The sequence below is a fragment of the Pristiophorus japonicus genome, chromosome 24 (assembly GCF_044704955.1).
Source record: "Pristiophorus japonicus isolate sPriJap1 chromosome 24, sPriJap1.hap1, whole genome shotgun sequence".
Lineage (NCBI taxonomy): Eukaryota > Metazoa > Chordata > Chondrichthyes > Pristiophoridae > Pristiophorus > Pristiophorus japonicus.
This window is the reverse complement of record NC_092000.1, coordinates 16,704,944-16,732,634: the sequence shown is the minus strand read 5'-3', so window position 1 is coordinate 16,732,634 and position 27,691 is coordinate 16,704,944. Positions and strand designations below refer to the sequence as shown.

The 27,691-nt window shown below is 46.7% G+C and overlaps 1 protein-coding gene across 4 annotated transcripts in view; it reads left to right on the top strand.

Moving 5' to 3' along the window:
* cc2d1a (coiled-coil and C2 domain containing 1A) overlaps positions 1–27,691 on the top strand; it is a 99,128-nt gene that overhangs the window by 45,149 nt on the left and 26,288 nt on the right. For 3 of the 4 annotated variants that reach the window (XR_011588549.1, XM_070867303.1, XM_070867302.1), the window contains 9 exons: positions 2,053–2,111; positions 5,414–5,530; positions 7,646–7,719; positions 8,479–8,537; positions 11,205–11,256; positions 12,239–12,338; positions 14,625–14,715; positions 20,179–20,310; positions 21,954–22,009. Coding sequence is in view for 3 of the 4 variants with exons in the window: in XM_070867303.1 (XP_070723404.1) it covers positions 2,053–2,111; positions 5,414–5,530; positions 7,646–7,719; positions 8,479–8,537; positions 11,205–11,256; positions 12,239–12,338; positions 14,625–14,715; positions 20,179–20,310; positions 21,954–22,009 (740 nt within the window). In the remaining variant the exon portion in view is untranslated. Of the gene's footprint in view, positions 1–2,052; positions 2,112–5,413; positions 5,531–7,645; positions 7,720–8,478; positions 8,538–11,204; positions 11,257–12,238; positions 12,339–14,624; positions 14,716–20,178; positions 20,311–21,953; positions 22,010–26,017; positions 26,049–27,691 lie in introns of those variants that run through there. The other variant, XM_070867304.1, reaches the window with a different exon arrangement.

The window sequence follows — 27,691 nt, the reverse complement described above, 5'->3', positions numbered from 1 at the left end:
TTTCTTAAACAATAAGGGGTTATGGGGAGCGGGCAGGGAAGTTGAACAGAGTCCATGATCAAATCAGCCATGATCTTATTAAATGGCGGAGCAGGCTCGAGGGGCCGTATGGCCTACTCCTGCTCCTATTTCTTATGTTCTTATGTAACATAGAAACATAGAAAATAGGTGCAGGAGCAGGCCATTCAGCCCTTCTAGCCTGCACCGCCATTCAATGAGTTCATGGCTGAACATGAAACTTCAGTACCCCCTTCCTGCTTTCTCGCCATACCCCTTGATCCCCCGAGTAGTAAGGACTTCATCTAACTCCCTTTTGAATATATTTAGTGAATTGGCCTCAACTACTTTCTGTGGTAGAGAATTCCACAGGTTCACCACTCTCTGGGTGAAGAAGTTTCTCCTCATCTCGGTCCTAAATGGCTTACCCCTTAACGACACACCGCGCCAGTAATACAGGGCTAGGGGCTGCGGCAAAACATTTCCAGTCTTTCTAAAATAATACGGCAATCGTAAAATAAACAGATGCAGTCTTAACTCATTCGAATTGAATTTGTGGCAGGGATTCTGATGTGATTAAGTTCATTCAGCTCCATCTGTTAAGTGTCAAGATTAACGTGTAGAATCTACACATGTTTTGAAAAGGTCTGGAGTATGTACTCACTAGAGGTTTGACTATACCAGAACCTGTAAATGCAGCGATTCACGTAGCCCTTCACTCAGTCGCCATCTAATTTGTATTTATTTTGTGACTTTTGATTTGTTCAGTGTGTTTTAACATCCGGTGTATAATCACACTTTTTAGCATGGTTTTCACACCTGAACTTATGCTGCCCAGTGTAAACGGTGCAGGTGCTAATGTGACCTATACATCTTGTTTTATAGTGAATCTTAGTTATGAACAATGGATCTCGGACTTATAGATACGTGGAATAGTACAGCGCAGGAGGAGGGTCATTCGGCCCATCGAGTCTGCGCTGGCTCTTTCGTAGAGCGATCCAGTGAGCCCTACTTTTCCTTCCCCTCTTTTCCCCCCCCCCACCCGCTCCCCTGGCTCTTTCCCCATATCCCTGCAATTTTCTTCTCCTTCAATTATTATCCAATTCCCTTTTGAAGGCTATTATTGAATCTATATCTATCAGGCAGTACATTCCAAATCCTTAGTGACCGGGAGCAGGAACCCCTGGTGGATTTTATTTCACCTCTCTAAACAAGAGGTCACTGAAGTAAACACTAGCCCCAAAATGCCCCCACACTTGTGTGTGAATAATGAAATTATTCCGTATTATAAAATCCCATGGATCCTGTCTCTCCATAAACTTTTAGAAGCATTCCTTCATGGCACGCTGAAATCCCTTTTTTGTAGCTGGGTCACGATATGGTGGGAGAGAATGGGCCTATACTCCTGGAGTTTAGAAGAATGTGAGGTGATCTCATTGAAACATAAGATTCTGAGGGGGATTGAGAGAGTAGATGCTGAGAGGATGTTTCCCCCGGGCTGGAGAGTCTAGAACGAGGGGACATAGTCTCAGGATAAGGGGTCAGCCATTTAAGACTGAGATGAGGAGGAATTTCTTCACTCAGAGGATTGCGAATCTTTGGAATTCTCTGCCCCAGACAGCTGTGGATGCTCAGTCTCTGAATATATTCAAGGCTGGGATCGATAGATATTTGGAGTCTAGAGGGAATAAAGAGATATGGAGATCAGGCGGGAAAGTGGAGTCGAGGTCGATGATCAGCCATGATCTTACTGAATGGCGGAGCAGGCTCAAGGAGCCGTATGGCCCACTTCTCCTATTTGTTATGTCCTTAAACACACCTTCCAGCAGCACTGCTTGTAATATACAAGATGTGAATTTGCCACAGTCACATCATCGCTAACAGACCATAGTGAAGAAGGTACTGTTTTAATCTTCCAGTTAGCAATACAGCCTGTTACATTCACACTCGCTGTCACTGAATTCAGATAGATTTTACTGGAGACAAAAGTATTTGGGAAAAGCCCATTCAATCACTCTGCCTACTAATGCTCTTGCATTGTGTGTCTTTCCACAGACATGTATGCAGTACTCCAAGCAATACACACACCTCGGGAGCGTGTCGGAGACCACCAAGTGAGTGCAGATAAACCTGTGACTGTCTGTCACTTGCCAAAGTATAAAATCTCTAATCGTCTGGCGCGAGTTGCAAAGATATCACTTAACGGGCCAATTCCAGTGAAGTCACAAATATCGGGTGAAACACATTTCTGCTGGTACCTGACCAATTTGCTAGATCGTGATCATGTACAGGTTCTTTGACTGTGTGTTTGGTGGAGTGGAGGTCGCACATTCTGCTCTCCAGTCAACCACTGCCGGACTGAATCAGGAGGTGAATCCCTAGCCGTCTAGTTTTGATTTTTTTCCTACGGATGCTGAGGTCCCCGCTGGCACCTTGGCTGAGCTCATCAAACCCAACAAAGACTCGGGATGGACTGGGCCGGTTTTATATTAAGCAGCACATTGGTTGAACATTTTGATTGACACTGTTCCAGTGTGTCACTGCAGCATCTACCGTCTCAATACTGCAGCTTGTTCAGAAAACGAACCAATTAGTAAGGAAATCCCAGATACAGTGCATTTCATTTTTGAGAATTTATAAAGCTTGATTTCTTGAACTGAATATTTCTGGTTTTCAGACAGCACAGCTGGTTTTAGATCATTTTATATGGTTTGCCAGAATGCCACAGGCCTTTAGATATGAATGCTGATGATTGACTACTCTGATGATAGATAATGCTGATGATAGACAAAGGTCGTCCACCAGCCTGTCCTCGCCGCACAGCACTGCCCCCACAGTCATCAAGATTCACGGCGCGGCCCTCGACAACGTGGACCACTTCCCATACTTCGGGAGCCTCTTATCAACAAAGGAAGACATTGATGCGGAGATTCAACCTCTCCGCCAGTGCAGCCTTCGGCCACCTGAGGAAAAGTGTGTTTGAAGACCAGGCCCTCAAATCTACCACCAAGCTCATGGTCTACAGGGCTGTAGTAATACCCGCCTTCCTGTATGGATTTGAGGCATGGACAATGTACAGAAGACACATCAAGTCGCTGGAGATATATCACCAACGATGTCTCTGCAAGATCCTGAAAATCCCCTGGGAGGACATACGCATCAACATCAGTGTCCTTGCCCAGGCTAACATCCCCAGCATTGAAGCACTAATCACACTCGATCAGCTTCGCTGGGCAGGCCATTTAGTTCGCATGCCAGACACGAGACTCCCTAAGCAACTGCTCTATGCGAAACTCCTTCATGGCAAACGATCCAAAGGAAACGTTGCAAGGCCACCCTCAAAGCCTCCCTGGTGAAGTGCGACCTCACCGCTGATGTCTGGGAGACCCTGGCCGAAGACCATCCTAGGTGGAGAAAGTGCATCTGGGAGAGCATTGAGCTCTTCGAATCTCAACGCTGCGAGCGTGAAGAGATCGGGCGCAGTCAGCGGCAGGAGTGTGTAGCAAATCAGTGCCACCTTCCCCCGATGAATATCTGTCCCACCTGCGACAGGGTGGTGTAACTCTCATATTGAACCGTTCAGCCACCAAAGAACTCCCTTCAGGAGTGGAAGCAAGTCTTCCTTGATTCCGAGGGACTGCCTATGATGACTCTCAATCATCAGCAAAGTGGTGGAAGGTGCCGTCGACAGTGCTATCAAACGGCATTTACTCACCAATAACCCACTCACTCATGCTCGATTTGGGTTCCGCCAGGACCGCTCGGCTCCAGACCTCATTAAAGCCTTGGCCCAAACATGGGCAAAAGAGCTGAATTCCAGAGGTGAGGTGAGATTGACTGCCCTTGACATCAAGGCGGCATTTGACGAGAGTGTGGCATTAAGCAACCCTAGTAAAACTGAAGTCAATGGGAATCGGGGGGTGGAGGGGAAAACTCTCCACTGCTCGGTGTCATACCCAGCACAAAGGAAGGTGGTTGCGGTTGTTGGAGGTCAATAATCACAGCTCCAGGACATCGCTGCAGGAGTTCCTCAGGACAGTGTCCAAGGCCCAACCATTTCAGCTGCTTCATCAATGACCTTCCCTCCATCATGAGGTCAGAAGTGGGGATGTTTGCTGGTGATTGCACAGTGTTCAGTTCCATTCGCAACTGCTCAGATAATGGAGCAGTCCATGCCTGCATGCAGAAAGACCAGGATGACATTCAGGCTTGGGCTGATAAGTAGCAAGTAACATTCGCAACACACAAGTGCCAGGCAATGACCATCTCCAACAAGCGAGAGTTCTAACCACCTCCCCTTGATGTTCAATGGTATTACAATCGCCGAATCTCCTGCCATCAACATCCTGGGGGTCACCATTGACCAGAAGCTTAACTGTACCAGCCACATAAATACTGTGGGAACAAAAGCAGGTCAGAGGCTGGGTATTCTGCGGTGAGTGTCTCACCTCCTGATTCCCCAAAGCCTTTCCACTGTCTACAAGGCACAAGTCAGCAGCGTGATGGAATACTCTCCACTTACCTGGGTGAGTGCAGCTTCATCAACACTCAAGAAGCTCAACACCATCAGGACCAAGCAGCCTGCTTGATTGGTGCCCCATCCACCATCTTAAACATTCACTTCCTCCACCACCAGTGCACCGTGGCTGCAGTGTGCACCATCTACAAGATGCACTGCAGCAACTCGCCAAGGCTTCTTCAGCAGCACCTCCCAAACCTGTGACCTCTACCACCTAGAAGGACAAGGGCAGTAGGCACATGGAACACCATCACCTGACTTGGAAATATATCGCCGTTCCTTCATCGTCGCTGGGTCAAAGTCCCGGAACTCCCTTCCTAACAGCACTGTGGGAGCACCTTCACCACACGGACTGCAGCGGTTCAAGAAGGCAGCTCACCACCATCTTCTCAAGGGCAATTAGGGATGGGCAATAAATGCTGGCCTTGCCAGCGTCACCCATATCCTGGAATTTAAAAAAATAAAGCACATTAAGAATGAAATGTATTCAGTAAATGAAGAATCCTTTGTGCTTTTGTTGGAGTATTTTATCGAACTGTTAAGCAGCGTTGATGGTTTGCTGTTGTTTTCACAGCTAGGTGTTGATGCCAAGGAGTCACTGATGGTTTTCAAATTCTATTTAAGTTGAGCACATGTTGCTGATGAAACTCTGGCACCTGGTATTTTTTTTTTGTGTGTGGGACTGAAATACTAGCTCTCTGAAGCCTCGACAGTACGGCCCCAAGTTGGGCAGGAGAGATTTGAATCTGCTCTGATTTAATAACTTAAACAGTCTTGTGAATGGGGCAGGGGTTAAATTTCTTCACAGCGAGAGTGAACTATACGGTGTGTTTATGTCAAAAGATTGAGCTGTTGGAAAGTTTGCTTAATCATTTCACACATGTGCTTGTATTTAAGATTTGAGAAAATGGCAGACGATTGTAAAAAGAACATTGAGATCCTGAAGCAGGCACATGCCCAGGGCTACCCTCTACCCAAGTACCACCATGAGGAGAGGACGTTTCAAGTGGTAAAGTGAGTAGCAGCTGCAGAGATATGAGCAATAGGCTTGGCTCAACTGTGGTCATCATTAAGTTCTGCAATCATAAACAGTTTGAAAAACCTTAAGGGTGACTATTTCTGAGTGATGTCAACGTGCCAGCACTTAACAGTTACATATGAAATTACATTATCTGTGACTTGATGGAAGCTTAACCAGTTTAAAATAAACACAGATGCAGCATCAAGACCCTCGAGACCGAGGACGTTCCGGATTCCAGACTTTTGATCGTCTTTCTGACGTGACGAATCCGGAAACACTCGAGCTCAGGTTCGGGTATTTCCAGATTTCAGAACGTCAGAAAGGGAGGGGGAGGCGGTCCCCGCGGAGGAGGTTGTTCGGGCTGGCGGGGCCCCGTCGCGGAGGAGGCTGTTTGGGGCGGGGCCCCGCGGAGGAGGCGGTTCGGGCCGGCCGGCTCCATCGCGGAGGAGGTTGTTCGGGCTGGCGGGGCCCCGTCGCGGAGGAGGCGGTTCGGGCCGGCCGGCTCCGTCGCGGAGGAGGCGGTTCGGGCCGGCCGGCTCCGTCGCGGAGGAGGCGGTTCGGGCCGGCCGGCTCCGTCGCGGAGGAGGCGGTTCGGGCCGGCCGGCTCCGTCGCGGAGGAGGCGGTTCGGGCCAGCCGGCGAGGAGGCCCCAAGGTAAGGGGAGTGAGGCCGACCATGTCGGCGTGTCCGGATTCCGGAACATTTTACAGATTCTGGACGACCGTGCCACCAATTGGCCCGGATTCCGGATTCCAAAATTCCGGATTTTCGATGCTGCAACTGTACATGAAATCCTATTCCAGCCCTGGATTAAATAATCTAAACCGACACATTGATGCAGCCTGGACAGCATCCATTTTGTATTTTGGCAGAGATGTTAAACTGACGTCTCTCTGGGTTTGGAGGATGTTGAAGATCAAACGACACTATTCAAAAGAGCAGGCCTTTCTCCCGGTATCCTGACCAACATTCCTCCAACGACCAATGCTACAAAAAACAGATGCAGGAACCAGTCATTTATCACATTGCTGTTTGCCGGATTGTGTGTTGGCTTTGCTTGCAAAGCAACAGTGACTGCACTTCAAAAGTGATTTATTTGAAGTGCTTTGAATTGTTTCTCGTAGGATCGGGTGCTATGTAAATGCAAGTCTGTCTTTTCTTTTTAATGATTACTTTAAATCTCTGGGGGGTGGGTGGGGTGCAAAGTTATCGAATCGTTGTAAGGGGGGACTGAGTGTTTCGACCATACAAGTGAGCCAATGTGCTGGAACTTGGCTATATTTGGGACAGCTGTGCATGTAAAATCCTTGCATTTAAAAATACATGTACAGTGATAGTAATACTGATGCAGTAGGCTGCTTAGTTTTGTTGTATTTGCTTCATGGGTTCATGGGTTAAGAGTTCATAGCAACACATTGCAATTAGGAACTAGTTGGTTCATTAATAAAGGTTTAACAATCACACTACACATTACCAGTTCATCCACCGGGCTCACAACTGCATACCTCATCGTGAATAACCAAGACCCAACTGGCTGGGGTTTTATTGAGTCTTGTGAACATCACGTGACTGGCTAAGCCACTCACAATGCAACAGCTCCACAAACCTGCGAGCATACTCACGGATGCATATATTACAATATTGTACATAAAAATATTAACCAGGCCCGATATAAATGCAACTGTTATCAGTGCGAAACAGCTCAGGGGGTGTGTTACTTTCTAGAGTGCAGCGGCTGTTGCATGGCATCCATTCTGCGCACGCAACATCCCGCAATAAAATTAATATCCGATTAAACCTGTCTTTTGGTATCTTATTGAGGTAAGGATGTGGACTCCTTGTCCTTGTTCAAGTAGTGACGAGGGATCTTTAGCGTCTACCTCAACAAACTGGAAGAGGCAGACGGGAGCCTCAGTTTAGCATTTTTTCGAATGACTGCACCTCCAACAACGCAGCGCTCCCACACTGGAGCATCCAATGTAATTCCGCAATCGGGTCCCGGTGTGAAGCCTTAACCTTCAGATCCAGAGGTCATTAATCTGCAGTCAAGCCGTGCTGATGCACTAACCCACGTTTCAACGTCTGCATTTTTTTTTTGCTTTGTTTCAGGATATTTCCCAACCTCACAAACTGCGACATGATCCTCTTTATCGTCAAAGGAATCAACCTGCTGCCTCCTTCAGGTAGTGTGAAATACGCTGCCGATCTTGCAACCCTGTAACTTGCTCTAGATGCAGGGGTCCAGGTTGGGTCACGAGAGTGGGAAATGTCACTAAATGCCGAAGCAGCTAGCACTCGAATTAGCTCTTGGCTCTGCAGAGTGTTAGACGCAGGCAGCCAGCTAACGGAAGGCAAACAGCAGAGGTTGTTTCGATTACTTTATTTTATTCAATTCAGTACAACCGTTTTCCCCTCCCATTCAGTCTATTTTCACACAAACAAGGCCCGAGCACACTGCTGGTGGAGCTTGTAAGGCGGTGAGCACCCGCTCTGAATCTCTCACTGCATGCGATCGCGAACAGACTCGCTACTGTTTCTGTGAGAATCTTTCTTCACCAACTCCCTCCGCACATGTGGGGAAAGGAAGGGAAAGCAGGAGCTCAATTTCACGCAGTATTTCCATTGAGCGGTGTTGATGGCTGAGCTGCCGTCTCCAGCTGGTGCCACTACCTCTCGGCTGACTGGATATAGGGGCAACTCTTTTCTCCCCCCCCCCCCCCCCCCCCAAAGCCATGCAGCTGCCTGCGGCTTTCTAAATGTGAAATTTCGCGCATGAGCAAAACTTCGGGCCACGCAGCCTGTTAAAGGGGCCGCACACTCCCAAAATAAATAAGATTGGGGGAACATTGCATGGGGATAATTATATTTTTGAAGAGAATAAAATTTGTGTTACCGTGCTGGACACCAGCTGTACAAACAATGACCATTAATATTGTGTTCAGGTGTCTCAGCGAATGATCTCGATGCCTTTGTCAAGTTTGAATTTGCCTTCCCAAACACGGTAAGTACAACCTTTACACTTAATTAAGAAAGCAAATAGAATGTTGGCCTTGTTTGCAAGGGGGATGGAGTATAAAAGTAAGGAAGTCCTGCTACAACTGTACAGGGTATTGGTGAGACCACACCTGCAGTACTCCGTGCAGTTTTGTTCTCCTTATTTAAGGAGGTGTATACTTGCATTGGAGGCAGTTCAGCGAAGGTTCACTAAGTTGATTTCTGGGATGAAGGGGTGGTCTTATGAAGAAAGGTTGGGCATGTACTCATTGGAGTTTAGAAACTTAAGATTCTGAAAGGGCTTGACAAGGTAAATGCTGAGAGGATGTTCCCTTCGTGGGGGAATCTAGAACTAGGGGGCATAGTTTCAAAATAAGAGGTCACTCATTCAAAACAGAGGTGAGGAGGAATTTCTTCTGAGGCTCGTGAATCTTTAGAATTCTCCACCCCAGAGAGCTGTGGAGGCGGAGTCATTGAATAGATAGATTCTTGAATGATAAGGGATTCAAGGGTTATGGGGAGCAGGCAACGAAGTGGAGCTGAGGCCAAGATCAGATCAGCCATGATCTGATTGAATGACGGAGCAGGCTCGAGGCGCAAAATGGTCTACACCTGCTCCTATTTCTTATGTTATGCACACAGGTTGATGCACATTGGCTCAGCCAGTTGGGAATTCAGGTGAAGGGCCAAAGCCCTGGACACCATCCAGATTGAAAAGAATAGATAGCAGACAAGGTAACTCAGGAACCAGTGATGAGCTAGCTTTGATTTAGAAGCCTGCATAATTTTGGTGGAAGGGAAGTAAGGAATTTAACAGTTTTATGCCTTGCTGAAGTGTGTTCCAGTCAGAAGCATACTTATTTTTAAAGTGATGTGAAAAGACCATCCCATGAAGTGGTTTACAGCCTTTATTATGAAGTACAGGTTGGACCTCTCTGGTCCGGGACCCGACCAGTGCCGGAACAGAGAATTTTCTGAACCCTGTGAGGTCACCTGTCGACAGCGCACGGGCTCGTGTGTGTGCATGTGCGTGTGCAGCTTGTGGGCAGCTCCCTCAGCACCCGCGCACACACTCACTGACTGACAGCCGCTCCAGCCAATCGCCGAACACACTCGCTGACTGACAGCCGCTCCAGTCAATCAAAACTTTAAAAACAAATTCACCCTCCTCGACCTCAGGCCCAACTAATGCCGAACCACGGATGTTTCTGGACTAGGGAGGTCCAATCTGTACTTTGTAAGATTAGGGTCACAAGTCACACACAGATACCCAAAAGGTCTTGGGGGTTATAAGGCATTTTATTTAAAGGATCGGAAGTTCAAATATAGTCAAACACAACACACAATCAGGATAGACATCGTAAACATACGACCATGACAAGTAGCTGTTGTTAGACCCGATCGAACAGATGGCTAGTGGCACGAACAGTTCTTAACTTCACCGTCAGCGCTGAAAAGCACTTTAGACATCCCTTTTATTGTCTTTTTAGGGGTGGGCCTGGGGGGGGTGGGGGGAAAAGAATGTGATGGACAGGACCTTTTACCTATAAGGGCTCTTACCAAACTGGGGGTGCCCAAATGGCCTTTCGAGTCCTTTATCTCCATTCTGAGGTAAAACCCTGCCCTTCACATGTCTTTGCTGTTTAATACTTTCTGAAAATCCATCCTCCTGAGGTTGGAGTCAGACAGGCCATTTTTGGCCTTCAGATGTTTGGAGCTGCCCGTTATGTTATTAATGTTCATGCTGTTCCAGTCGCTTTAGCTATTGTACCCTGGAACGAATCCTTCAATTCTAACACCAGTCTGAAGAGACTTTTTGGTCTCCAGTTATTTCTTCCAATTCACAATTTCTTGCAGTTTAACATAGTGATATAATGGGTCGGGTTCCATTGAATGTTGGGCCATGTGCAGTTCGCTGATCATATTAGAGAGCTCAACATGGGGGAAGAGAGAGAATAGCAAGAGGAGACAAACCAGGAACGGAGCACTAGTGGGAATAATGACGAACAAAGCACTTTGAAAGATTGAGACAATCTCGATGGGAAAAGTGGCACAGACTCCTGTGCTCGCTGACCTACATTGGCTCCCGGTCCGGTGACGCCTGATTTTAAAAATTCTCCTCATTGTTTTCAAATCCCTCCAGGGCCTCGCTCTTGATCTGTAACCTCCATCCTGCCCTACAACCCCCAAAAACTCTGTGCTCCTCCAATTCTAGCCTTTTGCGCATACCCGACTTCCTTCGCTCCACCATTGGCGACCGTGCCTTCAATTGCCTGGGCCGCCTTTTAGGTTCTGGAATTCCCTCCCTAAACATCTCTGCCTCGCTCTCCTTTTATGTCAATCCTTAAAACCAACTTCTTTGACCAGGCTTTTGGTCACCTGTTCTAATCACTATGTGGCACGGTGACAAGTTTTGTCTGGTTGCACTCCTGTGAAGCGTATTGGGATGTTTTACTACCTTTTAAAAGTGCTATATAAATGCGTATTACTGTCTTAAATTTAATCCTAATTCAGTTTAGCGGATGTTTTAACCTTTTCACATGTAATGATCCATTTGGGTTCTATAAGAACCATCGGCCCTCATCACAATTTCAATGCTAACTGGTTCACGCCTTTGTCCTTTATAACCTGTGTACTGCTGCAGTTATGGAGCACATTCTATTTTGTTCCACAGGAAGAAGCACAGAGAGACAAAACCAATGTGGTGAAAAATACAAACTGTCCAGGTAGGTGGGGCAGAGGACGGCTGCCATGTGAACTAGCAAACCTGCTATTACCTTACTTACTGGTTTGTGGTGGTCATGCTTATGTTGTCCGTTCGAAGTGGTCAGCATGGATCACAAGTGGTCAGCCATGGCTCAGTAGGCAGCACTCTCCTCTGAGTCAGAAGCTTGTGCGTTCAAGTCCCACTCCAGAGACTCGAGCACAAAATCCAGGCCAACACCCCAGTGCAGTGCTGAGGGAGAGCTGCACTGTCGGAGGTGCTGTTTCTTGGATGAAACTTTAAACCGAAGCCCAGTCTGCTCTCTGTTAGACGTAAAAGATCCCACGCACGGTAGTATTTTAAGAAGTGGAGAGGCATTCTCCCAGGTGACCTGCCCAGCATTTCTCCCTCGACCAACAGCACTAATAAGCACATGATTTGGTCATTATCTCATTGCTGTTTGTGGGATCTTATTGTGTGCAAATTGGCTGATGAGTTTCCGATATCACAACAGTGATTACACTTCAAAAGATGTTTAATTGGCTGTAAAGCGCTTTGGGGCATCCCAAAGTTGTGAAAGACGTTGTATAGTCTTTTCAGATTGTTGTGGGGGGCTGGTGGCGGTGGGGATTTCATCCGGTTTTCAGCTGCTGTGGTAGTTGAAGGAGGAGGTGGGCCAAGCAGCTGGATCTGGTGTGGCCAGGTGTGGAGTGAGCAAGGAGCCAGGTTCGGTGTGAGCGATGGGGTTGGGCAGCCACTGAGACTGAACGGCAGCAGTAAAGCGGAGGGGCAGGGATCACCACGGGCGGGATATGCAATGGCACAATCACTCGCCATTCCGCTGTGATACTGAAAAATGCTGCACTGCTTGAAAACAACAGTAGCAGCAGGGACAATGGCAACATTTAACACAACAGTCTGCTTCAAGGCATATTGTACTGATGAAAGGTGATTCATTAAGTGGGCCCTACTATAATCTCACTTTTTTGTATTCTGTCTCCCAGAATTTAAAGAGCAGTTCAAGCTGAACATCAACCGGGGTCATCGAGCATTCAAACGGGTGGTGCAAACCAAAGGAATTAAGTTTGAGATACTCCATAAAGGGTATGGATTTATTTTTAATGCTATACTTTACTAAAGAGAGGTTCTGAACTGCATTCTGTGTTCGAGAACTTTCTCCAGCCAAGGGAGATGGTGATGTTCTGAAACCAGCCACAAGGAGGCGTATGAGTGCAGCAACTGTGCTGCAATGGCCCAATACAGTGAATCCACTTCTATATATAGCAGATAATATATCCATCCACACTGTTGGTACAGGCTGTGAAAATCAATTCGCGCATTCCATTTTTCTTTAAAGCCATATTAAAGCATGCGTACATTTTGGTCCACTGACGATTCGGGCTTCTCGCAGGGGAAGGAGAGGGTGTGAAGTCTGGCTGAATTGTAGCGGGGCGCCATGTTACAAAGCCTGAAATACCTCTTCCTTACTCCCTTTCTCCTCCGCCCCTACAATGCTGGCTGTATTTGACATGCCTGTGACCTGTTTTTAACATTAGGATCGTGTCATTGTGAAGTCAGCTTGTTTTCTGCCTGTACTTTTTTTTTTTAAAGAAGTAAAATTGGTAGACGGGTGAGTAAGCTGATGCACTCGCCCGCTCCCATCCCATTACTGCCATCCTTAACACCAACCTCCCGTCTTTCGGATGAGACGTTAAACCGAGACCCCATCTGCCCTCTCAGGTGGACGTAAAAGATCTACGGCATTACTTGGAAGAGGAGCAGGGGAGTTAACCCCGGTGTCCTGGCAATATTTATCCCTCAAACAACGTAACTAGATAATCTGTTTTTTATGTTATTACATTGCTGTTTGTAGGAGTTTGCTGTGTGCCAATTGGCTGCCGCGTTTCCCGCATTACAACAGTGACTACACTTCAAAATGTACTTAATTGACTTTAAAGCACTTTGAGACGCCCAGTGGTCGTGAAAGGCGCTATATAAATGCAAGTCTTTTCTTTTTATTGCCACTGTTAAGTAAAGCAGTAGCCACCAGCGATGGGGACAGTAGACCTTCAGCACCTCCAGCCTGTTCCGCCTTCCTGATCCATATCTCTTGCCTAACAAAAATCTCTTGATTTCGGTCTTGAGAGTTTCAGTTGGCCCTCAACATCCAATGGGGCGTTTCTTGACCAGGAGCCAATATAGGTCATCGAGTATGAGGGTGATGGGTGAGCGGCACTTGGTGCGAGTTAGGACATGGCATCCGAGTTTTGGATGACCTCAAGTTTACGTAGAGTAGAATGTGGGAGGTCAGCCAGGGGTGCGTTGGCAAAGGCAAGAGACTAGAAATTGTGGAGGAGCAAAGAGATTCGGGTGTTTAAGAACACAAATCACTAAAAGACCGCACACCCGTCCTAATCCGAAAGGGTAATGGAATGTGGGCTTTTGTCGAGGGGGTTGGAATACAAAGGAAGTCCTGCTTCAGTTGTGGAGACTTGGTCAGACCCTGTCTGGAGCATTGCGTTCACCTCAGGAAGGATATATTGGCCTTAGAGGGGGTGCAATGCAGAATGGTGAAAAGCTGAGGCCCCTGTAAAGATCTGTGGGGAACATCCCTGTCAATCCCTTTATCCCTATTCTCTGTCTCCTACCTCCCAACTAAGTACTATAGTATCATCATCATCGGCAGTCCCTCGAAGCGAGGATGACTTGCTTTCACGCCGAAAAGGGATGAGTTTACAGGTGTTTCAATGAAGGACCTAATATTCCGGATCCCGAACTACATATTGAAGGGTGGAAGATGCCTGTGCGTGGATTTTTTTTAACATGGAGTGGCTTGACAGGACTATCTCTTGGTCCAGTGACGAGGATTGACCAAGACAACTGGAGACCAGCTCTGCTGCACGGACATAGTGCGCACACATATCACAGTGTGGGCTGGCCCGTGCTGCCCCTGGCCCCTGGCCTCTTCTGGGACCTGAATTCTCGCCTCTCCTGGGCCTCGATCACATCCCGCTACGAACCCTTGCCGCTCCTTCGCCCTGACCTCGTCGCTCTTGCTGTACCTGCCCGCACTGCAGTCAACCGTCTCCCTCCTGCAGCAGCACGCGCTGCTCCCTGCAATGGTATGCCGCCACACGCTGCCCCCTCTAATGGCCCCGGCCTGCTGATGGTAGATGGTATACTATACCAGTGTAGTAACTCCATTCTGGGTTACCAGCCAGAGCAAAGTCGCGAGGCTGTGAAAGCTATAAGTCCCTCAGTCAACCCCAACTCCCCATACTGACGGAGCTTACCCAAGGGCTGCAGCTCCAGTGTGAAATTATTGTGTGTGTGTGCGCTGTTGCTGTGCTTGTAGCAGGGAAATAATAGTGTTCCTTCCTACCTCAACAGGGGGCTTTTCAAGACTGACCGAGTTGTGGGAACCGCTCAGCTCAAGCTGGATAAACTTGAGTCGCAGTGCGAGGTTCGGGATATCCTGGAGGTGAGATTTCAAAATTTTGAGTGAGCTGTACCAGCAAAAAAAAAAACCAAGGGGCTCTGTTTAACGTATCGATTGATCTGTGCGGTTATGAGCAAAAAAAAACACGGGAGAAGGTTTTAAGATTCTAACTGAGGGGAAGTGAACAGACAGTTTGGGGCCGAAAATGAGCCCCGCCCCAAACGGGGCGCACTCACTTTTTTTTTTTAAGGTTTTCTCCGTCCCAATCCATGGGGCAGAGATCCGACAGAAATTCAGATCTCAGAAATGTTTCTTCCAGTGGGCCGGTGTTCCCGGCAATGCGGAGTGGAAGTGGCCTTCGGTCGGGTCGGCCGCCCCTTCCAGTGCGCTGCTCTGATGATGTCACGTCGCTGATGACACGTCACCAGGTCCCTTCCCTTCAGTTAAAAGGGAGAGCCGCTGCAAACTCTGCATGGGGTTTAGTTTGGTCCACTGGGCCACCAGGGAGGGTTTCGGCCGGGCCGGAGGCCTGGCACCCAAGAGGGAGTGTCGGGCTGCAGTCCGCCGACAAAATAAAATGGCGTCTGTAGCAGTGCGCCCTCCCCTTTAAGGGTGGACACACCGCCCAGGCACACACAGCTTCCTGTCAGTCGGTGGGGGGGGGGTCCGCACGTGCCCAATGAAGCGGCAGCACAGGTGGCTGCTAAACCCAGGTAGGGCAATTTTAAAAATGGTCCTTACTTTGCACCGACTAGGCGGAGAGTCATTACCGATCCGTGGCCGCCTCTCTGAGGCTCTTAAAGAAAGGGGCAATTTCGGCCCCTTTAGGTTTATTTATAGCCACAGACTATAGTGAACAGACTATGAAGATAATAATGTCAGTAAGTTCAACAGAGAAATGGATTGTCTTTTGGTGAAAGAGCGGCACGAGATGTATGAGAAAGAGAGACACCATATTGATGGATGTTTTGGGACTGGAAGGATGTTTCCAGTGGGTTGCGTAGGGCTCAGTACTGGGTCCCTTGCTTTTTGTGGTATATATCAACGATTTAGATTTGAATGTAGGGAGTATGATTAAGAAGTTTGCAGACGACACTAAAATTGGCTGTGTGTTGATAATGAAGAGGAAAGTCATGGGCTGCAGGAGGATATCAATCTACTGGTCAGGTGGGCAGAGCAGTGGCAAATGGAATTTAATTCAGAGAAGTGTGCGGTGTTGCACTTTTCGGAGGGCTAATAAGGAAAGGGTATGCAAATTAAGCGGTAGGCTACTTAATAGTGTAGATGAACACTATTCATCTGTTCATGAATAGATGCTTGCCTTTATTGGCCAAGGCATAAAATACAAGAGCAGGGAGGTTATACTTAAATTGTATAATACTTTGGTTAGGCCGCAGCTGCAGTACTGCATGCAGTTCTGGTCGCCCTATTATACGAAGGATGTGATTGCACGCGAGAGGGTGCAGAGGAGATTTACTAGGATGCTGCCTGGAATGGAGAATCTTAGTTATGAGGACAGATTGGATAGGCTGGGTTTGTTCTCATTGGAACAGAAGAGGTTGAGAGGAAACCTCATTGAGATGTACACAATATTGAGGGGCCTGGACATAGTGGATAGTAAGGGTCTATTTCCATTGGTGGAGGGGTCTATTACAGGGGGCATCGTTTTAAGGTGGTTGCTGGAAGGTTTAGAGGGAATTTGAGGGGGGGCTTCTTTACGCAGAGGGTTGTAAGGATCTGGAACTTGCTGCTTGGAAGAGTGGTGGATGGAGAAACTCTCACCACTTTTAAGAGATGGTTGGATGGACAATTAAAGTGCAGCAACCTGCAGGGTTACGGACCTGGAGCTGGTAATTGGGATTAGACTAGACGACCTTTAGTTGGTTGGCGCAGAATATAATGGTAAGTACTGCAGGGAATAGAATACGGCCAGGATGATCCCCGGACTAGTTTCGATCGCCTGGATGGGTCAGAGAGGAATTTTCCCAGATTTTTTCTCCCTAAATTGGCCTGGGTTTTTATCTGGTTTTTGCCTCTTCCAGGAGATTACATGGCTCCTGTTGGGGTGGAGTGTAGATGTTTTAGTATAAGGGGTGTTGCAGTGGTGTGGGGCGAACTGGTTGGGCTGGGTGCTCTTTACCTTTCCGTCATTGTTCATAGGTTTATATGTAACCTTTAGGGCTGCTGACCGAGGGCCGTGCGGCTCTATCGGCCGGCATGGAAACGATGGGCCAGAATAGCCTCCTTCTGCGCTGTAGATTTCTCTGTTTCTATATGGTGTGTTTAGGACCAACGAGAGAACCCCCAATTCTGGTAGATTCTTAAGTTACTCAGTTGATGGTCATTGATTTTCATTACTCCCTTTGATCACTATTATTGTAACTATTGGCACTGCTTTTGCTTTGTCCCACTCTTATCTGTCCCAGTCCAGCATATCTCTTTCCATTCCCACACCTTGTCTGTGCCCCAGGTCCCATCCTTGGCCGCCTTCTTGGCTTGCTACTACTTCTGAGTCAGAAGGTTGTGGTTTCAAGCCCCACTCCAGGGACTTGAGCACAAATCTAGGCTGACTCTCCCAGTGCAGTGCGGAGGGAGCGCTGCACTGTTGGAGATGCCATGTTTCTATTACGAGGGGGCATAGTTTTAAGGTGGTTGCTGGAAGGTTTAGAGGGAATTTGAGGGGGACTTCTTTATGCAGAGGGTTGTAAGGATCTGGAACTCGCTGCCTGGAAGAGTGGTGGATGGAGAAATCCTCACCACTTTTAAGAGATGGTTGGATGGGTACTTAAAGCGCAGTAACCTGCAGGGTTACGGACCTGGAGTTGGTAATTGGGATTAGACTAGACGACCTTTAACAGAGGCCCCATCTGCTCTCAGGTGAACGCAAAAGATCCCACAGCACTATTTTTGAAGAAGAGCAGGGGAGTTATCCCCGGTGTCCTGCCCATTATTTATCTCTCAATCAACATAACGAAAAAAAACAGATTTTCTGGTCATTATCACATTGCTGTTTGTGGGAGCTTGCCGTGAGCAATTTCGCTGTCGTGTTTCCCACATTACAACAGTGACTACACTCCAAAAGTACTTCATTGGCTGTAAAGCACTTTGGGACGTCCGGTGATGGTGAAAGGCACTATAGAAATGCAAGTCTTTCTTTTGAAGCATCAATTATGAGAGCCGCTTTCATGTATATGCTGATGGCACCCCACTCTACCTCCATCACCAGCATTCTGCTAACCTTGTTTATTTGCTAGATGAGTATTTTCAGCCCTTTGAGCCTGCTCCGCCATTCAAATCGGACCATGGCTGATCTGTATCTTAACTCCATCCATCCGCCTTGGATCCGTAACCCTTAACATCATTGCCTAACAAAAAGCAATCGATCTCAATTGACTCGCTTCAACAGCATTTTAGGGGGGGGGGGGGGGGGAAAGAGTTCTAGATTTCCAGTACCCTTCATGTGAAGAAGTGATTTCTAATCCCTGAATGGCCTGGCTCTAATGTTAAGGTTATGCCCCTTTGTTCTGGCCTCCCCTATCAATGAAAATAGTTTCTCTCCATCGATCCCATCAATTTCTTTGATCATCTAAAACATCTCCATTACATCACCTCTTCTAAATGGCGAGAATCTAGGAACTACAGACGAGCAGAGAGATTTAGGAATCCAAGTACAGAAATCACTAAACGCTAGTGGACAGGTACAACAAATAATTAAAAAAGCTAATGTAATATTGGCATTTATCTCAAGAGCTGGAATACAATGGGGTAGAGTTATGTTGCAGCTTTACAGAGCACTGGTTGGAGCCCACCTGGAGCACTGTGTCCAGTTCTGGGCACTGCATCCCAGGAAGGATATATTGGCCCTGGGTGCAATGCAGTTTCACCAAAACGATACCGGGCCTAAAAGGGTTAAATTAGGAGGGCAGGTTGCATAGACTGGGTTTGCAGTCCGTTGAATATAGAAGATTAAGAGGTGATGTAATGGAGATGTTTTAGATGATCAAAGAAATTGATGGGGTCGATGGAGAGAAACTATTTTCACTGGTAGGGAGGCCAGAACAAAGGGACATAACCTTAACATTAGAGCCAGGCCATTCAGGGATTAGAAATCACTTCTTCACATGAAGTGTACTGGAAATCTCGAACTCTTTCCCCACCCGCCCGCCCCCCCCCCCCCCCCCCCCCCTTAAAATGCTGTTGAAGCGAGTCAATTGAGATCGATTGCTTTTTGTTAGGCAATGATGTTATGGGTTACGGATCCAAGGCGGATGGATGGAGTTAAGATACAGATCAGCCATGGTCCGATTTGAATGGCGGAGCAGGCTCGAAGGGCTGAAAGGCCTACTCCTGTTCCAATTAGATCGTGGATGGGCAAAAACTGTCTTCAAGGCAAGACTGAAGATACCCTCTTTGGGTGAAACGGGGGGGGGTTGCGGGGGAGGGGATATAGAATTGCTATTAGACCTGACGCCCGTTCCATTAAAATACTGGCTACTACTAATGGACTATTTTAAGAAGGGGAAGAATGTGCTGAATTCCATACCAACATGGCAAACTGGCAGAACAGCAATATCTCTGCCGTCTGCTGCTGCCGAGCTTTCCTTGCCTGGTGTCTGGGATAGCCAGGCCTGTGCCTTGTATTCGTTCCTCTCCGTCTAGCTGTTCTTCCCTTAGGATCATGGATGCAATCAATGGAATTGATTGTTCCATCAGAGATATTCAAAACCATCAAAGCAAATAGAGGAAAGAATATTAATCGGGCCGGTTTTCAGTGGAGCAGTGAGGAGCTGATGTTTAAGCAGGCAGTAGATGGGGAGCAGACATTAAAAAAGACTTGCACTTATATAGCGCCTTTTACGACCACCGGATGTCCCAAAGCGCTTTACAGCCAAATAAGTACTTTTTTTGAACTGTTGTCACTGTTGTAGGAAACGCGGCAGCCGATTTACGCACAGCAAGCTTCCACAAACAGCAATGTGATAACGACCAGATAATCATTTTTTTTAGTGATGTTGATTGAGGCATAAATATTGGCCCAGAACACCAGGGATAAAATCCCTACTCTTCTTCAAAAAGTGGCCGTCGGATCTTTTACATCCACCTGAGAGGGCAGACGGGGCCTTGGCTTAACGTCTCGTCCAAAAGACCTGATCCACAACCCGACTGCATGAAGACTTCACTGTGTTTGCTGGCACTGCACTAAAATCCTTTGGAGCAGTGCTGACAGACATCAAAGTAACCCCAATTAAACTATTTCTGGTGGCCTAGCAAGTGTGAGGTTTTCAGTGAAACTCGTGATTCTATATTTTTTCCCCCTCTGTATCCATCATCCTTTTTGATGGTTTTCTTTTCTCGGCATAGAACCTTGCTATTTCCGATTGTCCCATCCTGTCTGCTTGGCTTCCGTGTCCTGTCAGGACGCGATGTTGCAGGGTACAATCGGCCGTTGCTTTTGTTTTATGCAGTTAGTTTGAAACTTTTTTTTTTCTTTTAAACTCTCCCCAGGTTCTGGACGGCAGGAAGACCACAGGGGGTCGGCTGGAGGTCATCATCAAGATCCGAGAGCCACTCGGCTCCCAGCAGCTCGAGAGGGTGACTGAAAAGTGGCTGGTTATTGACCCACAGAGCTTGCCCGTGGTACGCTTACTCTCGGGTGATCTTCAGTTAAAACTGTTTGAACGTAGCACCCTGAAACTTCGCATAGTGGTTATGTTACTGGACTAGTAATCCAGAGGCCTGGACTAATAGGCCCGGAGTCAAAGAGTTCATATCCCTCCACGGCAGCTGGGGAATTTAATTCAGTTAATTGAATCAATGGAATAAGAAGCTAGTATCAGTAATGGTGACCATGGATTCACTAATGTTCTTTTAGCAAAGGAAATCTGCTGCCTTTACTCGGTCTGGCCTATGTGTGACCTCAGACCCACAGCAATGTGTTGACTCTTAACTGCCCTCCTAGCAGGGCACTCAGTTGTACCAAACTGCTACAAAGTTGTCCCTTCACCAAATGGATTGCAGTGGTTCAAGAAGATGGCTCGCCACCACCTTCTCCAGGAGCATGTGTGGATGGGCAATAAATGCTGGCCTTGCCAGCGATGTCCACATCCTGTGAATGAATAAAAAAAAATCTGCCCTCCTCTAATTCTCGTCTCTTCAGCATCCTGATTTCCATCACTCTACCTTCAGCTGTCTGGGCCGCAAGCTCTGGAATTCCTTTTAAAACCCATTGGGTTCACTAATATCCTTTAGGGAAGGAAACCTGCTGCCCTTACCCGGTCTGGCCAAAATGTGACTCCAGACCCACAGCAATGCGGTTGACTCAGAACTGCCCTCTGAAATGGCCTAGCAAGCCACTCTGTTGTCAAGAAGGCGGCTCATCTCAAGGGCAATTAGGAATGGGCAATAAATGCTAGCCAGAAAAGCCCACATCCCGTTGAATGAATTGGTAAAAAAAAAAACAGTGTGTCGTGCTGCCAGTGGGAATATTATAATGACTAATTGTCTCGGCTCTGTATATAAATGTTCAAATGTAGCCGTGTGTTGTCACCTGCACAGGTAGGTAGATGGAGAGGAGAGACTGGGATATACCGTTATCTTAACATTTTATTCGAGTGTGTGGATGGAGAGTTCCTTTGGTCAGTTAACCACATTATTGCATGCTGAATGGTGACAGCGTTACTGCATGCTCAACTGTGGCCATGTTATTGCACGCATTACCCCACCCACTTTATGCTGACAGCCAGCCAGCTCGAATAAGCCGACACCTAAACGGATAGGCAGCAGGAAATGCCTTTTAGAATAATGCCTTTTGGCACACCAGACTATAAATCGTGTATTCTCTGCAGCCTGGGGAAGCTGGTGGCAGTACCTTGTGTTTAAAGCGAGGATCCCGAACCCTGTCCGTAGACTGCGGAATATGCAGACTGTCGCACGAGAACTGCGACAGAAATGGCCTGCCTGTCACAGCAGCCTTCGTCCAGCTTTCATGCAGCAGGTGACTGGGTCCTGCGGAAACTGGAGCGGTTTCGATAGAGCGATTTGGCCGTTTAGTTTTCTTTCCCTTCCCACGGGCCTGCTTGGCAGCAGAGCCCCAGCAGCTGGAATCCAGAGTTCGCTGTGTGGGGAAGATGGCAGGCCTGAGACCTGCATCCCATCACCGGATGGTGCAGCATTCCCTGCCGGGGACCCTCCAGCTCGCCGCTGCTTGGGGTCGTGCGTGTCGCTGGGTTAGCAGGCGCTCAGCGGAAGACGTCAATTAAGCCGAGCTTGCTTCCTTTCAGATTGCGGTTCCAAAGTCGAAGGAGCGACGAGATCCTCCGCAGGTGGTGGTCGGAAGGTAGGTTTAGAGTCACGTTGGTACAATATGTGTATGTGTGTGTGTGTGTGTACACGCCGATGTGGGCTGAATGGCCTGTTTCTGTGCCATATATCCTATGTAATGGTAAATCAATCCATCTCCAGTTTGAATCCGACACTATTTCCAAACTCTTATCTATCTTGTGCATCTATCGGTAAACAAATTAGATGCACAGGACGCCAGTCTGCCTCTGAAAGAGAAAAGACAAGTTTATGTTTCTGGCAAGATCCCTCATCAGAGCTTGACGTATCACAGCCAAATTTTAACATTTTTCTCTCTCCGATGCTAAACTAGCCTGTGTTTCCAGCATTTATGTTTGTTTATCTCTCAATTCCAGCATTCACGGTTTTTTGGGGGGATGCTGAATGTTGGAGGAGGTTTATTAGTTTTGAGAGTGCTGTTTTAAGGTTTCAATTATGAGGACCTCCACTGTCAAAGTACAGTGAGCTCCAGCAGTGTGGCTTTATAAACTAGTTCATCAATGCCTTTGTTACCTCTAGACTTGACTATTCCAACGTACTCATGGCTGGCATCCCACATTCTACCCTACGTAAACTAGAGGTCATCCAAAACTTGGCTGCCCGTGTCCTAACTCATGCCAAGTCCCGCTCACCCATCATCCCCTGTGCTCGCTGACCATTGGCTTCCGGTTAAGCAATACCTCGATTTCAAAATTCTTATTTTCAAATCCCTCCATGGCCTCACACCTCCCTATCTCTGTAATCTCCTCCAGTCCCACAACCCCCCCCCCCCCCGAGATGTCTGCGCTCCTCTAATTCTGCCCTCTTGAGCATCCCTGATTATAATCACTCAACCATTGGTGGCCGTGCCTTTTGTTGCCTAGGCCCCAAGCTCTGGAACAACCTACTTAAACTTCTCCACCTCTCTTTCCTCCAAGATGATCCTTAAAACCTACCTCTTTGACCAAGCTTTTGGTCACCTATGCTAATTTCTACTTATGGAGCTCGGTATCAAACTTTTATCTCGTAATACTCCTGTGGGGAGCGCCTTGGAACGTTTCGCTACGTTAAGGGCGCTAGATAAATACAAGTTGTTGCAAAGGGCTGATCCTATGGCAGAGTTTACACAATTAGAAAACTCTTCATTGCTTTCTCAGCGCACTGATTTGACACACATCTCCTGGTTTGAAGCCTGCAGTTTACAGCAGTTTCTCCTGACGGGTTAGGGGGCCTTGTTTCATTGGCCCAGATTTTCCTGTAATGGCGAGATTGCACACCGCAAATTGGGGCCAATAGCGTGTCAATCTCACCAATGATAACTTACTCCATATTTTCCTATGTTTTCTAATTCGAACACATCGCAGTGAGCATACTGAGCAATCAGAAACAGCACAACCACTGTGTTCCAACGGAATATTTTCCCAGGTCCATTTCAGTATGAGTCTCTGAATCGAGCATTACAACCTGACGCCCTTGGTTGAAATCTAATTTGTTCTCGTGTTGCAGCCTACTCGTAGTATTTCCAAATTGTTCAGGTACACCAACTTTTATAAGTGGTTTCCTCAATCAAACAATGATATTAGAAATCATAATTTAAAATCAGTGAAGTGTTGAGTGTTGTCTTTCCTTGTATATTGTAACTTAACCTGTGCAAAATACTTTCCTTCTTCTAGCAATGATTATTTAATAGACCCTAACCGATTTTGCAGTTTTTATAATAAAAGTACTTTCACATCGACTAGTGTAAAAGTAATTTGCTGTTGCATTATCACTGCTGCCTGAAGGTTGAGGCGACACTGTTATTGTATGCCCGGAATCCGTGGATTAAATCCAGCTCACTTCATTGCTATTGTCCTTTTTGAAATGGGTTGTAAGTAGGTGCAATTGTAGAGTTGTCGCTAGGTTCAGGTGTAATTGTAGATGGGGTGTAGGGGGAGGTGTAATTGTAGATGGGGTGTAGGGGGAGGTGTAATTGTAGATGGGGTGTAGGGGGAGGTATAATTGTAGATGGGGTGTGGGGGGGTGGCGGTGTAATTGTAGATGGGGGGGGTGTAGGGGGGAGTAATTGTAGATGGGGTGCAGGGGCGAGTAATTGTAGATGGGGTGTAGGGGGGTTTTAATTGCAACCTGATGAATTACTTGTAATTACACTGAAAATCATCTTCAACCGCTAGTGGCACAATCTGTGGCACTGTCTCCTTGGTTTAATGGAAAATCAGATGTTTAATTAACATTCCTTCAGGGCCAATTTGCGTCAGCTCCTAATGTTGTACGTCTCATCGGTTGGAAAACAGAGTGGGAACAATCACAGACAGTGGAACATCTGCAGTAAGTCAAGTTTAAATGCTGCAGCTGATAATTATAGGCATATGGCAGCATTAAGTACAAACAAGGTCTACACCGAGTGCTGTGGTTCACTCCTTCCTATTGAAACTATGCACCAGACAAGTACAACTCTTATGCATTTCAATCTGGGGTTTTGTCTTTGAATGCTATCAAAAAATCAAGTGCCTACCTATGCCTTTCCTTCTCCGACTACCAGCAGGCAACAAGAAAACTGCTGCGAAAGTCGACAATGCTGCTTTATTGAATGGGGCGGAGCTATGATAATTACCCTCACCTAAACTGGGGGGGGGTGGGGCTATGATTATTCCTGCCAAAATAGGGGTGGAGCTATGATAGCCCTCACCTATACAGGGCTGAGGCTTGTTGAAATCTCGACACTCAATATACGACTCTAACACAATCAGCTCCGGTAGATGTTTGTTTAAGTTTTACTTGCAGCAAGGAAGAGTCTCACTCAGTCAAAGGCTAAGCAGTGACTCCCAAAATGGTACAGTTTCATAATATATTTATACAGTAGAACAAACAAGTTATAGTTTCATCCTGTGTATTGGTTCTGCCTTTGCAGTCAGCGAAAACAGATAGAGTTCTCCAATCAGTTAATGATTACCACATCCTTGTCTTTAAATTTTTTTACAAATGTCTCCTTTGTCAGTGATTTTGGTGGGCCAGACAGCAATAACTCGATTAGGGTGTGATAATGTGCTATCACCGGCATTGCATTGTTTTAGGATTGTCCAGCTTCCTGGCCAGTTATTTGGACCCATGATTTCCATAATGGTTGATTGGATACTTGGCTTCTTACATATTATGGATGAGTTCTGTACAAGAGATAATGGCTGGTAATTTGATTATCTCTTAGGAGGTGAATTGGTGCTGCATCTTTACAATCTTTATCCAGCCCTTCTCAGGTCTGGCATAGCGACAGACTAAGGATGGTACACAATGGGTGGTACTTATCTCAGCAGGACAAATCTTAATGTTGTCTGGTGGCTATTAACCACCAATCAGCAGTTTCAGTCAAGCAAACCTTGACTATCTGCTGCAGAAGTTTCTGGCAGAATTGGGACTCCATTTTGTTTTATGACAAAAAGGGTACAAAAAAAACAGTGTAATGCAACTTTAAAAAATACATTTCCACAGGCTATGTTTACCTGCCCCCTGTTTAATTATGGAACCAAGGAGGGTAGATGGAGTTCAAGAACAGATCAGGTGTGGTCTAATTGAATGGTGGAACAGGTTCAAGGGGCTGAATGACTTCTAGTCCCTGTGTAAACAGTTAGAATGTAGCGGCAGAATTGCACCAACGTCCCAGAGAAATATGGAATGTCATAATTCATGCTTCTGCCTTACCCTGTTCTGATTGTGGGACCATCTTCCTTTCTCAACCTTGTGTCAGCTGTGGCTCTGGGTAGCACACTCACCTCTGAGTCAAGGTTGTGGGTTCAAGTCCCATTCCAGAGACTTAAACATGAGTGCAGTGCTGAGGGAGCGCTGCACTTATAAACTCTTCTTTCTTTTGCACCCTTCAAGGACCATAGATCATAGATGAGTCGTTGCAATGACTCAAGTCCCCCAGGGAAATCTAGGCTGTTTTTTAGAAAATTGCCAGTTCTGTTAGTGCTCCAGAGCTTGGCTTTTAGTTCAGTGGCAATGCGTTTTTAATTTGTAATTTGCTTTTCAGATCCTCAATTTGCTCTTTAAGTTAATGCAACAAAATGCCTGAGCCAGCAGTCCCACAGACCTCCGCATCACCTCCTGTGTCTTTTTCTGTTTGTCTGCATTGCTTTTGGGTCCACGTTGAGACTTTAAAAAAAAATTTCAGTCTCTGGTCACGAGCCAGTGAAGGAACTACAAAACCCAAGACAGCCAACTCCCCGGAAATGCCGAGCTCTTCAGAATCAGTGAGCGCAAACCCAGCCACTGCACTGGGCTCAAAGGGAAATATACTATATATTACTGATTTTATATAATATATCTCTGCCAGTGCTGGAAATCTGACTAAAACCGAAAATGCTGGAAATGAGTTCCATCAGTATCGAGAGAGAGTGAGAGGGGTGGGGACAGGATAACATTTCCGGTTGAAACTCTTCATTGGAGCTGGAAAAGGAAGGGAGGAAAACACCCTTTTTAATTGAAGTCGAGGAGTCACAAGTCCATCGTCGCTGGGATTTACAATTGTTGACTTGTAATCGTGGGTATTTTATTCCCTCCCCGACCCTTGATTTTGTCCAGTAGTACAGTTCTCTCCATCATTTCTGTATTGTAATGTGTCTGCTATGTTTGACCATAAATCACTAGGCAGGAATGAAGGCAGTGTTAATAATCCCCCACTTTGATTACTTTACAGGAAGTGCGTTATACACACGCAAAACTCTCTTGATTTAATTACGTTGCGCGTATTTAGCAAACGGCTAAGGCCTAGAATTCTCAAACGAGTGCATCAGTTGCTTGTGCTGTGTCCCCGACACTTATACTGAGTACTTATCCGTCCAGTTCACTACATGATCGCACTTTCTCACTTACAGAACCTATAAGAACATAATTCAGATGGCAGCAATATATATTAGAAAATATCTAATTTTGTACTGTTGTGTTTTTATAGTTCAATATATAATAGTTTGCTACACAAATAGACTGTGCTGCTCCAGCATTCTCCCATTTCAATAGTTTGTCATCCTGGCATCTGTGTATATTTGAATTCGAAGCAGAATCCCCATTAAGTGATTTTAATAGAATGTAATGTAAGTGTATATTAGTATTACACTTATTTATTTTCCTTTTAACAGTAATTTAACAGAAGTGTTTCTGGGCATCTGTTCTATTTGATTAGGGAAGGATATTCTTTCCAGCGCTTGCGTTTGGAAGCATTGGTGCCTAACCTTGCAATTGCTCTTCCCCCCCCCCCGTCCCCCCCAGTCCCCCCTTCCTCAATCCCCTCCCAGCAAAACACCAAGCTTAACTCTGCCTCACCTCCCTTCCCTCAAACCATACATCTGCCTTACCCTGTTCCAATTGTGGGACCATCTTCCTTTCTCAACCTTGTGTCAGCTGTGGCTCAGTACACACAAGGTAGCACACTCGCCTCTGACTCAAGATTATGGGTTCAAGTCCCACTCCAGAGACTCCAGTGCTGAGGGAGCACTACACTGTCAGAGGTGCCCTCTTTCAGATGAGACGTCAAACCAAGGTCCCGTCTACTCTCTCGGGTGCGTGTAAAAGATCCTATGGCACTATTTTGCAGAAGAGCAGGGGAGTTATCCCTGGTGTCCTGGCCAATATTTGTTCCTCAATCAACATCACAAAAACAGATTATCTGGTCATTATCACATTGCTGGTTGTGGGAGCTTGCTGTGTG